At 37.8% G+C, this 14,523-nt stretch overlaps 1 protein-coding gene across 1 annotated transcript in view; it reads right to left on the bottom strand.

The window, feature by feature from the left end:
• ERP44 (endoplasmic reticulum protein 44) overlaps positions 1–14,523 on the bottom strand; it is an 81,164-nt gene that overhangs the window by 13,654 nt on the left and 52,987 nt on the right. Inside the window, exons 5-8 of the mRNA XM_084796737.1 lie at positions 11,092–11,276; positions 9,864–9,979; positions 3,694–3,751; positions 1,024–1,140 (exon numbers count right to left, since the gene is read on the bottom strand). Of these exons, the coding sequence (XP_084652863.1) occupies positions 1,024–1,140; positions 3,694–3,751; positions 9,864–9,979; positions 11,092–11,276 (476 nt within the window). The remainder of the gene's footprint in view (positions 1–1,023; positions 1,141–3,693; positions 3,752–9,863; positions 9,980–11,091; positions 11,277–14,523) is intronic.

The following is a 14,523-nucleotide window of genomic DNA, read 5'->3' on the forward strand; positions in this document are numbered from 1 at the left end:
TATTCAGTTTAGTTGTTTTCCAAGTGGAACAAGTGTGGACTCAATTAATGTAACTAACAGTTAGTGCAAGGAATAGGGAAAAAGGGTCTAACTGTGTGAAAACAAGACTTAACAAAGAATGACTTAACAAAGACACTAGAAACCACACATGCCCTGTCTTTTTTTTTTTTTTTTTTTGTAAACATGGATTCACCTGAAAGGTCCTTGGATAATCTGTTAGCTCAGTGTTTCTCAACCTGTGGGTCACAACCCTGACAAGGGTCATATATCAGATATCTTGCATATCATATATTTACATTATGATTTGTAACAGTAACAAAATTGCAGTTATGAAGTAGCAACAAAATGATTTAAAGGCTGGGGTCACCACAGCATGAGAAACCGTATTAAAGTGTGTTAGCCAGTACTGTGTATGTGAATACAGGGGCAGCCTCTTGAAGCCAGTTAGGGTTGAGAAGAGAAAGAAGCACAGTCCGTTTTTAATCCAGGAGTGAGACAAAAATAGATTATTATTGCCAGTCTTCACAAGTAAAACTCAAAAGCCTAGTGTGCCAGCAATAGGTAAATTTGATTCACAAATTCACGCTTATTCTAAAGTGTATTATAAAACCATTCCACTATGCGAGACCTACCCAAAGCTGGAAAGTGTTTATTTGTATGAAAATGTAGTTATCTCCATTAGCTATCTTTTTGAGGATTGAATTTAGGAACTGCCTCAGCATGAAGCACAGATACTCTTTATCTTTAGTAATGACTACAAGGGTCCTTACCCAAGGGTGGTTATTAGCAACACATCAGAATTGCTTTCAAATCCATTTTTGAGAGTATTACCAACTATTGCTATTATTAGAAATGCAAAAAGGACTCTGGAAGAGTGAAGGTGGGAAGCGAAGCCAGTGCCACAGCACTATAAAACCAGCGCACTGTGATCCTTACAACTGGTACCTGGTAACAGCATGAGGCACAGAGGCCGTGCATCCTTTCACACAACTGAATTACAATTACCCACACTGAAGTCCATACCTCTCCATTTTCAAATGTTATTTCTCGGACAAGAGGGACACATTTATCTTGAATCCAGTTGTAAGTTACATCAAAATTTATCATAGCTCCCAAGTACACCATGTCTGGCACAGAACGCTGTTATAAAAACATAAATAAAACTTAGATTACTGTAATCTTTGCTGGTAAAACACATTTTAATATCCATCTACTAACCCAGAAACATCAAATATGAACTTTTTAAAAAAGCAATAGTTTTGTCCTTTTAGAAAAAGGACAAATCTTTGGTAATTTGGAACTTGGCAATGTAACTTGTGATATAAAAGGCCCTCCCCAGATTTAAGACAATCATCTATCAGCAATTTCACCAAAGGCAGACTGCTTTACAAAGAGAACTACCCAAATAAAGTAAGGAAGCTATTCCTTTTAAATGAAAATGCTGTAAGAAAATTTGGACAGTCAAACTCACTTCAAAAAAGAAAAAATGTTAGGGTTCCAAGGCAGGCACATCTCTAGTAAGAATCACCTATGATTTGTATGCTCAAAATCAGAGCATACAAAATACCTAAAATAATTTAAAAACTAACATTTAGTTCAGTGAGCTTATTGTGTACAGTACTGCTGCAAGCACTTGGTGATGACTCATTTCTCTCTCCCAGCTTCCCCATATAGCAAGTTCTATTACCCCATCATTTGCTTTTCTTAATGACAAAATCCAAAGCACTCAAAAACTAAGTGACACTCCCAGCATCATACAGCCAGAAGAAGATACAGGCTAAGTCCAGAGGCCATGCTCACTTAATGTGCACATTACACTAAAGACTCTGCTGGGTTCTGATCAGCTGGAGATGATGGCACAGTGTAACTACTACTAAAGAAACACACCTAAGAAAGCACAGGGAAATGCCCTCTGTCTGGGTTTGAAAATAGCTGGTGTGTATCCTCTGAAAGTTCTCGAGCTGCAAGTTTGGTCCGATGTGTAGATACAAGAGGTGATAGAACTTTTAACAAAGTAGGTGAGGGGACAGTGGGTACAGATTATAAGTCACTGAGGTGTCTCCCCCAGAGGGGATTAATGTAGATTTTCAGGACTCCATTTAAGTTTTGCAGGATTAACTTGTTACTGAAAGAGCAAGGTTGGTCTTGGCCGGCCTCCGACATGTTGTGAATTCGAGGCCAGCCTGGTCTACAAAGCGAGTCCAGGACAGCCAAGGCTACACAGAGAAACCCTGTCTCAAAAAACCAAAGGAAAAAAAAAAAGATATAGTGCCAAAACATTATAGACACATTAAAATTAAAGTATGACCATGGCCAGGTGTGATGACATATGTCTTTAAGCCCAGCACTTGAAAGGCCAAAGCCTTCTCTGTGAGTTTGTGGCCAGTCCAGTCTACACAGACAGCAAGAGCTACGTAACAGAGACCCTGTCTCAAAATACAAACAAATACAAAAAGAAAACTATGACCTGAAAAAAAATATTCATGTTTCTATCTTTGGTATATAAAACATCCATGGTGATTGATCCCTATGTCAATTTGAGATAAGACTTGTGTAATCCCAAACCAGATCAAACTCTACATGGAGAGGGAGCTGGGCACACACACACCCCCCTAGCAGTTGAGTTATTGGCAATTCATAGCTCATAGCTACAAGGAGAAGGAAGCCACCTTTCTCCAGGAGAGCAGCCCCTGGCAAGCCAACCTCTCTCTAATGGAAGGCCACATACCTAAGAATAGTTTAATACTGCAAGTTGGTCTTGATGGATGAAGAAGAAGAAGAAGAGGAGGAGGAAGAGGAGAAGGAGGAAGAAGAGGATGAGGAGGAGGAGAAGGGAAAAGGACACCAAGTTGGATGGGTAAGGAAGAGGGATAGATCTGGGAAGAGTTTAGGAAGAGGAGTGAATATGATATATATGAAATTCTCCTAAAGAATTAGTAATTTTTTTTTAAAAGAAGAAAGGGAAAACAACTTAGCCAAGTTTAAAACAAACTCGGTGCTTTTACTGTCAAAAAGCTAATTTATGCCCTATAGGTTTGGAGGTTGGCAGATGCAATACAAATAAGTGACAGACACGGTTGCTCTGCATCTTTAACAAATGGCTTCCATATTGAATGAGAGAGAGAGAGAGAGAGAGAGAGAGAGAGAGAGAGAGGGAGGGAGGGAGGGAGGGAGGGAGGGAGGGAGAGAGACAGACAGACAGACAGACACACAGACAGACACGCACGCACACACACACACACACACACACACACACACACACACACACACACACACACAAACACACACAAAAGAACTGGAGCCAGGGGATTCCAATGAGGGGATTCCAATGTCTCTGCAGGTCTGTGCCTTCAGGCTTCTGCAGAGCAATGGTTGCTAGACCATGGTGCTTTCAAAGTTACACTATTTAGTCATGGTAGACTCTAATCCCCACTACTCTGGAGACTGAGGCAGAAGGATCTCAAACTCAAGGCAAGCCTGGCACCTTAATGAGACCCTGTCTCAAAAAGAGAAAAGAGCCAGAATGTGGAAATGTCTGAGCACTTGCCTGGCATACACAAGCCTGGGGCTCAATCCCTAATACTTAAAATGTTAAAAAAATTAATATCCAATTCTACTAGCATTTAAAATAAAGCCATTACATAGATATGTATTAAATATGGTGTCTTAAGCACACTGTTGTTTAACACTCACCCCTGGTGGTTTGTAGATTAAATTGTCTCCACTGTATCTTTCTGGTTTTGAAACATCTCTGAAATGAGGGAAAAAATATAATGTTTTAAGGGAAACACTTAAGACAATGTACTTTAATAAAACAGAATTCATTAATCATTACCATGTATGAATTATAAATACATGAAATATATACTTGTTCATTGTCTGTCCCACTCACAAGACTATGCCAAGACTATACTATGCACAAATGCATGCCAAGACACCCATACGTTCAAAGGGAAACTAATACAAGGCAGACTTCTTAAAGTAAGACTCCAGCCAGCTAGCTGCTTTGGTATTAGGATTTTACAATGCAGGATCAGCATGATAGCAATTTAGACTCTAGACTGATTTCCACCTGCAGATTAAGGACGTTAATTTATTCACAGAGATTAATAAAAGTACGTTAACTTACTACTTGTTACTTTTTAACTTTGGAAATTCTAAAAAATAATTGAAATAACCTATGTCCCATAAAAGCACAGTTTTAGAAAGCATGTTTATGCACATGGACACTGTCATTTCCTAGCCCTAGTACAGTACCTGGCATACAAATATTTGGTCTTGTATAACTAATATTTACCTAGTACAATAAATATTTGGGGAGAGAATCCTACAGAAAAACCTAAAGCAAATGAATAAGCTTCTCTTTCTCTACATAATTTGAGGATTAAATAAACACTGATCCGTCTTTAGTTTCTGACTAGAGTAGTCCAGAAAAAGAAGTGAAGGTGCTAACCTAGACTGATGAGAGTAAGAACATAATGAAGGAGCTCTAGTGGGGAACAGTGCGACAGAGGCACAGTGAAGAGGGAAATGGGAAAAGGGAAGAGGGAGGGAGGGCAATACTGAGAAAGAGAGAGGAACAGGAGTAAACAACACCAAAGATGCTTAAGAAACCATAGGGAAATGTTATTTTGTTTATATTAGGAGTACACATATGTATATATATAATACATATGTATACATTAATGTGTGTGTGTGTGTGTGTGTTGTTTGAATGAAATTACACCACTTGGTGTGATGCTCCCTCCAAGAGCCATAACTATCTAATGAAAACCCCAGGGTAGGCCTGGAATACCTTCCTTCTAGCTGCTGATAGGGAGAGTTGAAGGGACCCCCTAAATACAAGCTATTGACATTGCCCTTGGTTGTCCCTTAGAACTTGAAGGGAAGACCCTGTTGCTGAAGACACTAAAACTTTGGACACAGGTCTTGGAGGAAACAAACTGGAACTGACTTGAAAGCCTCCTCCCTGAGGACTTGCTCTCATAGTATCTGACGGTGCTAAGTAACAGCCAAGGGAGACCGCAACAGTCCAACCCAGCCTTAAAGCCTACAAACTATACAATGACGAGCATGGCAAGACATGCCCAAGTGAGCAACAGTGGCACTTAATAGATGCTGACAAAAGCTGTATAATTGGACTTAAGCTCTGCTCAACAGAAGGAATCTGTGCCTTGTACTACAAACCTAACAAACTATCCACAGCTGGTAAGATCATGGAACCTAGAGAACTTACAACTTCCATTTTCCTAAATTAGTTTAATTTCTAATTGCATTCTAAGCACTTATACCCACAGATGCACATTGCTAAGCATGCATCAAAGAAGCTTCTTTTGCCACCAGATTGAGATCATTACAGAAATCCACAACTGGTTAGAATTAAGGGAACAACTGGCCATGAGGCACTAAAGCCAGTTGATACATCTCCAATACAACTCCTACAGAAAAACTCAGGGAACAGAGCAGCAGAGGGGACAGAAGGACTGCCAGAGCCAGAGGACTTGGCTATCTCTGCTGAGAGATAGTGTCTTCTATGTATGTCATGGAAGCTGTACCCATGAAGTCTCAACAATATGGCTGCATAAACAAGACCTCCACAATGACAACACTAGCTGACCTTCCAACATGGATGGGGGAAATCTCACAAGGCCCTACCCCTTGTGAGCTAAAGGTAATTAATGGTTGCTGAGAGGCAGAATTAGTGTTCTCTAAGGATGAGCCCACTGACAAGTTATCCAATCCCGTGATCAAGCCTAAAAATATACATGCTAAATGGACTCAGCAGGATGTATGTATGTGTGTTCATATATGTATATATGTATATGTATTTATATATGTGAAATAATAATTAAGAAGAGATCATGAATTTGAGAGGGAATAAAAAAGATACAAGATGAGTTGGTGGGAGAAGAAAGATAAATGTAAATATAGCTGTCATGTATGATATTCTAAAAACAGAAAGTTGAAATTGAGTGAAGAGAGCACAACACAATAAAGTTTCTTGGTCATATTGGAAAAAAATCATAAGACGTTTATAGCCCTAAGCACCTACATTAAAAAAATCAGAAAGCATAAATAAATGACTTAATGATGCAACTTCAGGAACTTAGAGAAACAAGAACAAACCAAATTCAAATCTAGCAAAAAGAAAAAAAAAAGCAGAAATCAATGAAATAGAAAGAAAAAATAATCAATTACTCTTAATAACTGGTTCTCTGAGATGATAAACAAGATCCACAGACTCTTAACAAAAAGAAAGAAAGCAATGACCCAAATTCAAGAATCAAAAATGAGCAGGAAATATTACAATAGATACCAAATAAATACAGAATATAATAAGGAAATAAATTTTAAAATTCTACTTCATTTAGTTGGAAAATATGAAAGGAATAGATGAAATTTCTTGATTCATCCAAAATATTAAAGTCAAACCAAGAAGAGACCAACAACCTAAACAGACCCACAACAAGGGAGTTAACTGAAACTGTAATAAAAACCTTCTGACTCAAAAATTTGCAGGTCCAGACGGATTCACAACAGATCTATCAGACTCTCAAAGAAGAACTATAACCAAGGTTTCCTAAAATTCTGCAAAAAAAAATACAATAAACAAACAAACAACTACAGACTGTTATCCCTGATTATCAAAGATGTAACATCCTCAATAAACACTAGCAAACTGAATACAAACACCCATGAAGAAGACCATCCACCATGATCAAGGTGGCTTAGTCTCAGACTGCAGAGTTGGTTCAACATCCATAAGTTAGTAAGTATAACAAATCATGAAAATGGACTTAAAGACAAAAATCACATGAGCAATTTAATAGATGCTGGGAAAAAACCTTAGACATAATACAAAATGTTTTCATAATAAAAGTCCTAGAGAGGGTGGGACTGGAGGAAACATACCTCAACATAATAAAGGCTCTATGACAAACCTACAGCCAACATTCTAAATGAAGAAAAACAAGTAATAACATTAAGATTAAGAGGACAGAGTTGTCCCTCATCCCAACTTCTCCTTTGCAATACAGTGCTATAAGCACTAGCTGGATCATTAAGACAAGAAGAGGAAATTATATGTATACAAATAAGATACCAAGTGTCTCTATTTGCAGATGGCATAATATTATATACATAGAGATCCCCAAAATTCCACCAGAAAACTAGAAATAATCAATAACTTCAGAAAAGTAGCAGAGTACACAATCGGTAGTTTTTGTACACACCAATAACACACACTGAGAAAGAGCTCAGGGGCACACTTCCAATTTACAACAGCATCAAAGACAACAAAGTATCTTGGAATAAACCCAACCAAAGACTTCTACAATAAAAACTCCAAATCTATGAAGAAAGGGATTGAGAGAGACATCCTGTTCATGGATCAGTAGAATTAATGTTGGGAATATGACCATCCTATCACAAGCAATTTACAGATTCAATGCAGACCAAATCAAAATATCCACAACATTCTTCACAGAAATAGAAAAAAAAATCTAAATTTATATGGAACCTGAAAAGACTCTGAATAGATAAAACAATCCTGAGCAAAAAGAATACTGGAAGGACTGCTATTTCAGATCTTAAGATATATTATAGAGCCACAGTGATAAAAAGATAAAAAGAACAATACTGTGTTGGCACAGAACAGACATGAACCAATGGAACAAAACAGAAGACTCAACAAACATGAGTACTTGTAACTACAGCCATTTGATATTTGACAAAGAGGCAAAGACATACCTACATTAGAGAAAAGATGACATCTTCAACACATGCTTCTGAAAAAACTGCTATCCACACAAAGATGACATCGTCAACAAATACTTCTGAGAAAACTGATGTCCACACTAAGATGACATCTTCAACAAATGCTTCTGAGAAAACTGATGTCCACACTCAGAAAAATTAAATTAGACCCATACCTATAACCCTACCCAGAAATTAGATCCAAATGTGTTAAAGACCTCAACTTAAAACCAGAAACACTGAAACGCTAGAAGAAAACACAGGCAGAACCCTAGGAGATCTGGGCGAGGAAGGACTTTCTGAACAGGACTCCATTAGCCAAGAATTTAAGGCTAACAATTGATAACTGAACTTTGTAAAACAAAAAAGCTTCCGTACAGCTAAGGAAACAACCGAGCAAGTGAAAAAGAAACCCACAGAATCAGAATATTTGTTAGCTACACATCTCAAAGAAAATTAATAACCAGCATATACAGAGAGCTCAAAAAACAAAAAGTCTGGGAAATAAATGACCCAATTTAAAAATAGGGACTAGGTTTCTATAGAGTTTTCAATAGAAGAAATAACTAGATACCTCAAAAAGTGTTCATCATCTTTAACAAATTAGGAAAACGCAAATTAAAACATGTAAGATTTCATCCCATCCCACTCAGAATGGCTAAGATCAATAAAACAATTGATAACAAATCCTGCAAAGTGGGAAAAGAGAAACCCTCACTCACTGTTGGTGCAGATGCAAATTAGTACAGCCAGTCTGGAAACCCTAAAAAACTAAAAACACTTCCAGATACAGACACAGCAAGAACAAAGGCTCTGAGACAGAGGGTAGCTCAAAGTATCTGAGGTGGCTATGGCCAGACAGCAGTTGCTATGAAAGCCCAGGCCGGAGGTGTCCCCACCTGTGCTGTACAGTGATCTTCAGAAACACTGATAACGCTCACAATGAAACATCAATAAAATCCACAAAAGCAGGAAGGCAAGGACCAAGAGCAGAAGTCAACAACTGGGGAAGACATCACAACAGCTACTGCAACCAGATTAACACAAACACCACTTATAAAGAGGCCCCAGTAAAAGAAATTCAACTACACAAAAGCCAAAGGTGGCTGAGATAACCTCCAAGATGAGAGGGTCAAGGACAGAATCTTGAATAATTACATTCAGAGATAAAGAAGAGAAAGGAACCGTGAGGAGCAAGCCAGAGAGATTTAATGTTAAGTGTTGACAAGAGGAAATAGAAGGGAGGTGCTGTCTCGGCCTTCATAGAATTGGAAGGATTAAACCGAGAAAATCCACGGGGTTAGACAATCAAGGAGCCACTAATGACTAATTGGAGACAAACTTCATTAGGATGGAGGTGAAGCCAGCTTCTAAGAAGCTAAGGTTTTTATTTGGAAGAGTTTAAGAAAGTCAAGGTAACCAAGCATAAACTAACCTTTTAAAAAGTAGAAATGAAAAGACAAAGATGGCGTTATAGCTCAAGAGATAAAAGTGGTGAGTCAGAAAAGAGAGAAGCATGATTTTGGAAAAAGCAGTTTCTGTAAGGGGTCAGGGTTGAAACCATGAGAAAGCAAGGAGAACTGATGGATCAAAGTCCCAGAGAGAGCTGCAGGAGTGAAAAGACCAATCTCAGAGAGGCTAATGTAGGGCTGGGGCTACAGGCCAGAGTGGAACACAAGCTTGGCAGGCATGAGGCCCTGGTCTGGATCCCCAGGAGAGGGAAGTGTGTTTGTGTGCTGAAAGATATGAAGGAAGGTGGTAAAACGAAGGAGATAACAAAACCTAGGCTTCTTAACTAGAAGAGTATGTGCTCAGTCAGGTGAGGTATCATCAGTTAGCAGTTTGCCTGGCATAAGGGTCAGTGAAAAAATCAAATAAGAACATGAAGGAGCTCATCACTAATGAGTCACTCTTGTGCTCTTACCTATATTCTGAACAGGACAGGACAGAAAAGCAGTTTAAGGTCCTTAGTGGATGAGCCATATGCATAAACTCTGGTTGGTGACTTTTAAAGGACTGAAGTCATCTTTAGAACATGACCAAGTATAGCCAGAACTGAACGTGACAGACAAGCTCACCTCCTGGCAGGCTGCTGTTAATATACTTACCCAAAAGCAGAAAGGAAGGTACAGTCATCGTGCAAAATACTTGCTACTCTTTCAAAAACTCTGTAATTCTCTGAATCCTTCTGCTCAAAGTATCCAATGATATTTCTTTTACTGCGCTGTAAAATAAAGTAGCTGATTATTTTGCAATATATATAATTCTAAGAGCATGCTACTTCATTTATTCTTTATTCTGGACCTCACTCACTTAGTTCAACTGAAGAATAACTACAAATGCAGTGATAGCATGTAATGACTAGTCCAAAACTACCACCAATTATGCTAGGTTGTAAACAATATTTGCTCCAATAAAATATAACTATAAATTTAATAAAACTGTATTATGCAGCCTCTTTCATGGGTCCCTCACATGCCTCCATACTGCTTACTGCATAAGACCCTTGTCACTCTCTATGCAGGCTGTGCTTGCAGCCAAAACATTAAGGTATGGCATATTGTCTTACTTAAGACAAAAAAAAGTTGAATTTACTGCTTGCTCTGAAGTGCCAAGTGCCCCAAGCCCAGCTATCCCTTCCTGAACCCAATGCCTGTATGAGCATCTACTGTGGCCTTCGTGTTTTCTCTCAGGACTTAGGGACTGGGAAACGGCATAACAAGATAGGCTCATAAGCTCACAAGGCACGCTATGACACGAGCAATAACATTCTTCATGTCTGGCTCAGGAGCCGTGTTCCTCCAGCAGCAACCACAAAATGGCAACTGGTTAACTTATTAACTTGTCACTTGATATTGACAGGAATAAAGAATAAACACTATAGTTTTTGCTTTCGGTGTTGTGTGTGTTTTTTTTAAAAAATTACTTAGTTTACCAAGAAAGGAGTTTGCTATGTTTATTAAGAGGGGCTATTTTAAAGGACACTAAATTGTAGATAGAGCTGAAATAATGATTAAAGTAGACACTCTTCAGGTATCAACAAAAGGAAATAGGAAAACTTTGATGTGGATGCTTGACTTAAATGTCTATTTATAATTCTGGCTTCTCTGCCTACATGAATTCAATTATGCAGCTTTATTGCAGGCTACACAGTTTATCTGGAAGTTCAGTAAACATTAGTGTTTCCCTTGAGAATTAATCCCAGACATTGGTATGTATATGTAAAACATAACACAGCAAACTGTAAAAGGATGTGCAGATTCTGCATTAGCATTATGGTTTGTTTGCATTAATTACACAGGCAATGCACACTTCATCCACCATAAGGTAACTTACATCAAGAGTGGTGACTTCATCTAAACTCTGCATCTCATGGACTGGGTTGCTTTTCTGTTGCCTGATGTAGTCTGCAAGTGCTTTCACCGATCGCTGGCCCCTGTATTCTCTCTTCATCATCATTCCATTACGAAATAATTTGAGGGTTGGGTATTTGCTTATCCTGTACCTCTGGGCTATATCAGCTAAAAGAATATACAAAAGGAAGTTAGCTTTAGCACTCAGTCAGAGCAAGCCTATTACTTCAAAAGTGAGAAAACAGGACAATCTCTTCTTTACGACATCTCTTCTTTCTTAGAGAGAGAGAGAAGACAATACTCAGTCATGACTCTATACTGGTTGTCAGACCAGACTCTGGACTCATTACCTGGGCTGAAATTCTCAATCTAGTGCTTTTGAGCTGTGTGAATCTTTAAAGTGCATAAACTGTGATACCCTCGCTTTTCATCTGTTACAGTAAGAATAATTTCTATTACAGTAAAGTTGTTTTATGAATCAAATGAGATGATGCAAATACATAACATAATAAGTATGACATATGAATATCTGAATGTAAAAGCAGCAATTATAATTATGCCTTGTGAGATAGAGCACAAACTAAACACATGACAATTACAGTATAGAAGCTAGGAGGAAGGCAATAAGCAGGAGGTAACATACATTATATCTCCCAAGGCCTCGCACGGCTCAGAACAAGGCAGACGTATCTACAATATTTGTTAAGTCAGGGCTCCATTGTTTTCTCTCCAGAACAAGCTTTTAAAGAATACTGAGAATTTTAGAGGTTAAGGTTGGAGCGTGGGTTTTAAAAGAGATAATAGCTAAAAGCCTATATGTAATTTAGATCACATGATATTCTGCTAAAATGCCTAGAGGATATATAAGGAAGAACTCACAATTCATTACAAAAGTTCTTTAAATCTGAATTATTAACACAATGTACACATATTTAACTAAGCCAACAACCTGCCTGATTTAGAAGCTGATCATTTCAAAGCAGAACCAGTAAGCACATTAGCTACAAGTGACAACTTAAAATTAGAGGATATGTTTTGAGCCCTATTGAGCAAGGAATGAATGAGATTACACTGGAGTGCGAATAGTACCACAATGAGTACAGATTTTAAAGATACAGAGGCATTCATAATAAGGCAAAAAACACAAAAATGTAGATTAGTCACAGGAAAATGACCTTCCCATTTAAAAAGCACACTCACTCCTCAGTACACTATACACACTGCATGACAAATAAATGTTTGCAGTGACACATAAACACAATGTTTTTGATTAAAATGCTCTTAAAACTGTATCAAACTGTTCCTCTGACCAATGAAGCAATGTTGTTGTCTAGAGAACTGAAAAAAATTTTCCTTTCCTTTTCTTTAAAAAAAAAAAAAAGATGTATGTATACAGCACTCTGTACCAGATCTTGTTATAGATGGTTGTGAGCCACCATGTGGTTGCTGGGAATTGAACTCATGACCTTTGGAAGAGCAGTCAGTGCTCTTAACTTCTGAGCCATCTCTCCAGCCCCTGAAAATGTTTTTTTTTTTCAAAATTATAATTTTCCCAAGTATGTCCGTTAGTGGTTTAATAAAGGAAGGGTGCCCGTATAGTGCAGCACCAGGCTGTTACATGGGGGTGAAAAAGAACTTTGTATATTACTAAGGAGATATTCAAGATGCACCATAAAGTGAAAGAACAGCTAGATGTGGCAAAGGAATACAAATACACGTACGTGTACAAACACACAATCACGTTCCAGCTTATACACTCGTCCCTCTTCTACCACAAAAGGAAAAAAAAAAGGGAAAAAGAAAATTCAAAGAAAAGAAAAAAAAGATTGCCAGTGGGAGAAAATGAGAGATGCTATGGAAGGAATGTAGATTTCATTCTTATATTTGGCTTTATAGTTCTGACTTTGAAACCATGAAAATATTTCATGTGAATATAAAATGTTTAAAACATTAATACCAGTATTGCTGCTTTCAAATTTAAGAGATTTTTGGTAGATAAAGTAGTTGATATCAGTCATGTTACTAGGAACCAAGAGTTTCAGCCTAAGAGAGTAAAACATAAAACTGAGAAACATTTCATGCTATAAGCCTGGGCAAGAATTTTTTTTTTTTGACTAAGACTTCAAAAATATAAGCAACAAAAATGAAAATAGACAATTGGAATTACTTCAAACTAAGAAGCTTTTACACAGCAAAGGAAACAGTCTTTAGAGTACAAAGACAATCTATTGACTGGAAAATATATGTAAATTGTAAATTAACATTGAACAGAGTCAACATTCAAAAATCTATACAGAATTTAAACAAGTATACTGTAAAAATACAAGTAACTCAATTTAAAAATGAGTATGAAATTTGATTAGATAGTTCACAAAAGTAGACATATTAAGGTGTATGGGGGGGAAATGCCAACACCACCAACCACCAGGGAAATGTAATACGAAACCCCAATGAGAGGCTGAGAAACAGCACAGAGGACAACACTTACCTAGTCTGGCATGGCCCCAGCAACCCACACAAGAAAAGTGCACAGACATCACCCACTCCAATTAAGACTGACTTAACAAAAAGAAAAAGACTAACAAGTGTTGGTGAAGAGGTGGGAAAGGGATTGTTTGCACTACCTCTGGTGTAGAAGTTCCTCAGAAATTCAAAAAAGAGCATGACATAAAGTCCCGCTGCTAGGGATACACCCACAGGCTACTGTCAGAATGTGGAAGCGAGCTCACACTCCTGTGCTTACAAAAGCACTAGTCACAACATTCATGACAGAGAGCCATCCAAATGCCTATGCCAGCTACTAGGGAACAGGGTGTGTGTGTGTGTGTCTGTCACACGAACAGGGTGTGTGTGTGTGTGTGTGTGTGTGTGTGTGTCTGTCACAGATTGCTTAAATAATGACATCTTGTCATTTGTTACAACATGAAAAAACCTGGAAGGTTTAAGTGGGATAAACCAAACACAAAACTGCATGATCTCGATCATCCGTGGAACAACAACAAAGTCTCATTTTAGAAACAGAGTCTGATGACTATTACTGGAGACCAAGGTAATCAAAGAGCCAGTAGGAAATTAAAAAAATGTTCATCAGAGAATACATAATCATACTCAGGAGGAATACATCTAGGTTTGTATATCAAGGTAACAATAGTTAATGATGAATTCTAAATTTTGAAAATAGGGTGTGTTACATGCTTTCACCATAAGAATCTGTGCATTTATTAGTGACCTTTAACCATTTGGTTATCTATACTTCAAAACATGTTATACACAATAAAAACATTGCTACTTATTAATTCTTAAGAATAAAGACAAAACCAAGGTGATTTAGCAACAACTGAATTGGAAGTAATTCAATTTGTTTGCAGTGCTATGAATAGACCCAGACCCTTGTACATGCCAGTGAGCATTTCAG

The sequence above is a fragment of the Acomys minous genome (genome assembly GCF_964271855.1).
Source record: "Acomys minous genome assembly, chromosome: 1".
Taxonomy (NCBI): Eukaryota; Metazoa; Chordata; class Mammalia; order Rodentia; family Muridae; genus Acomys; species Acomys minous.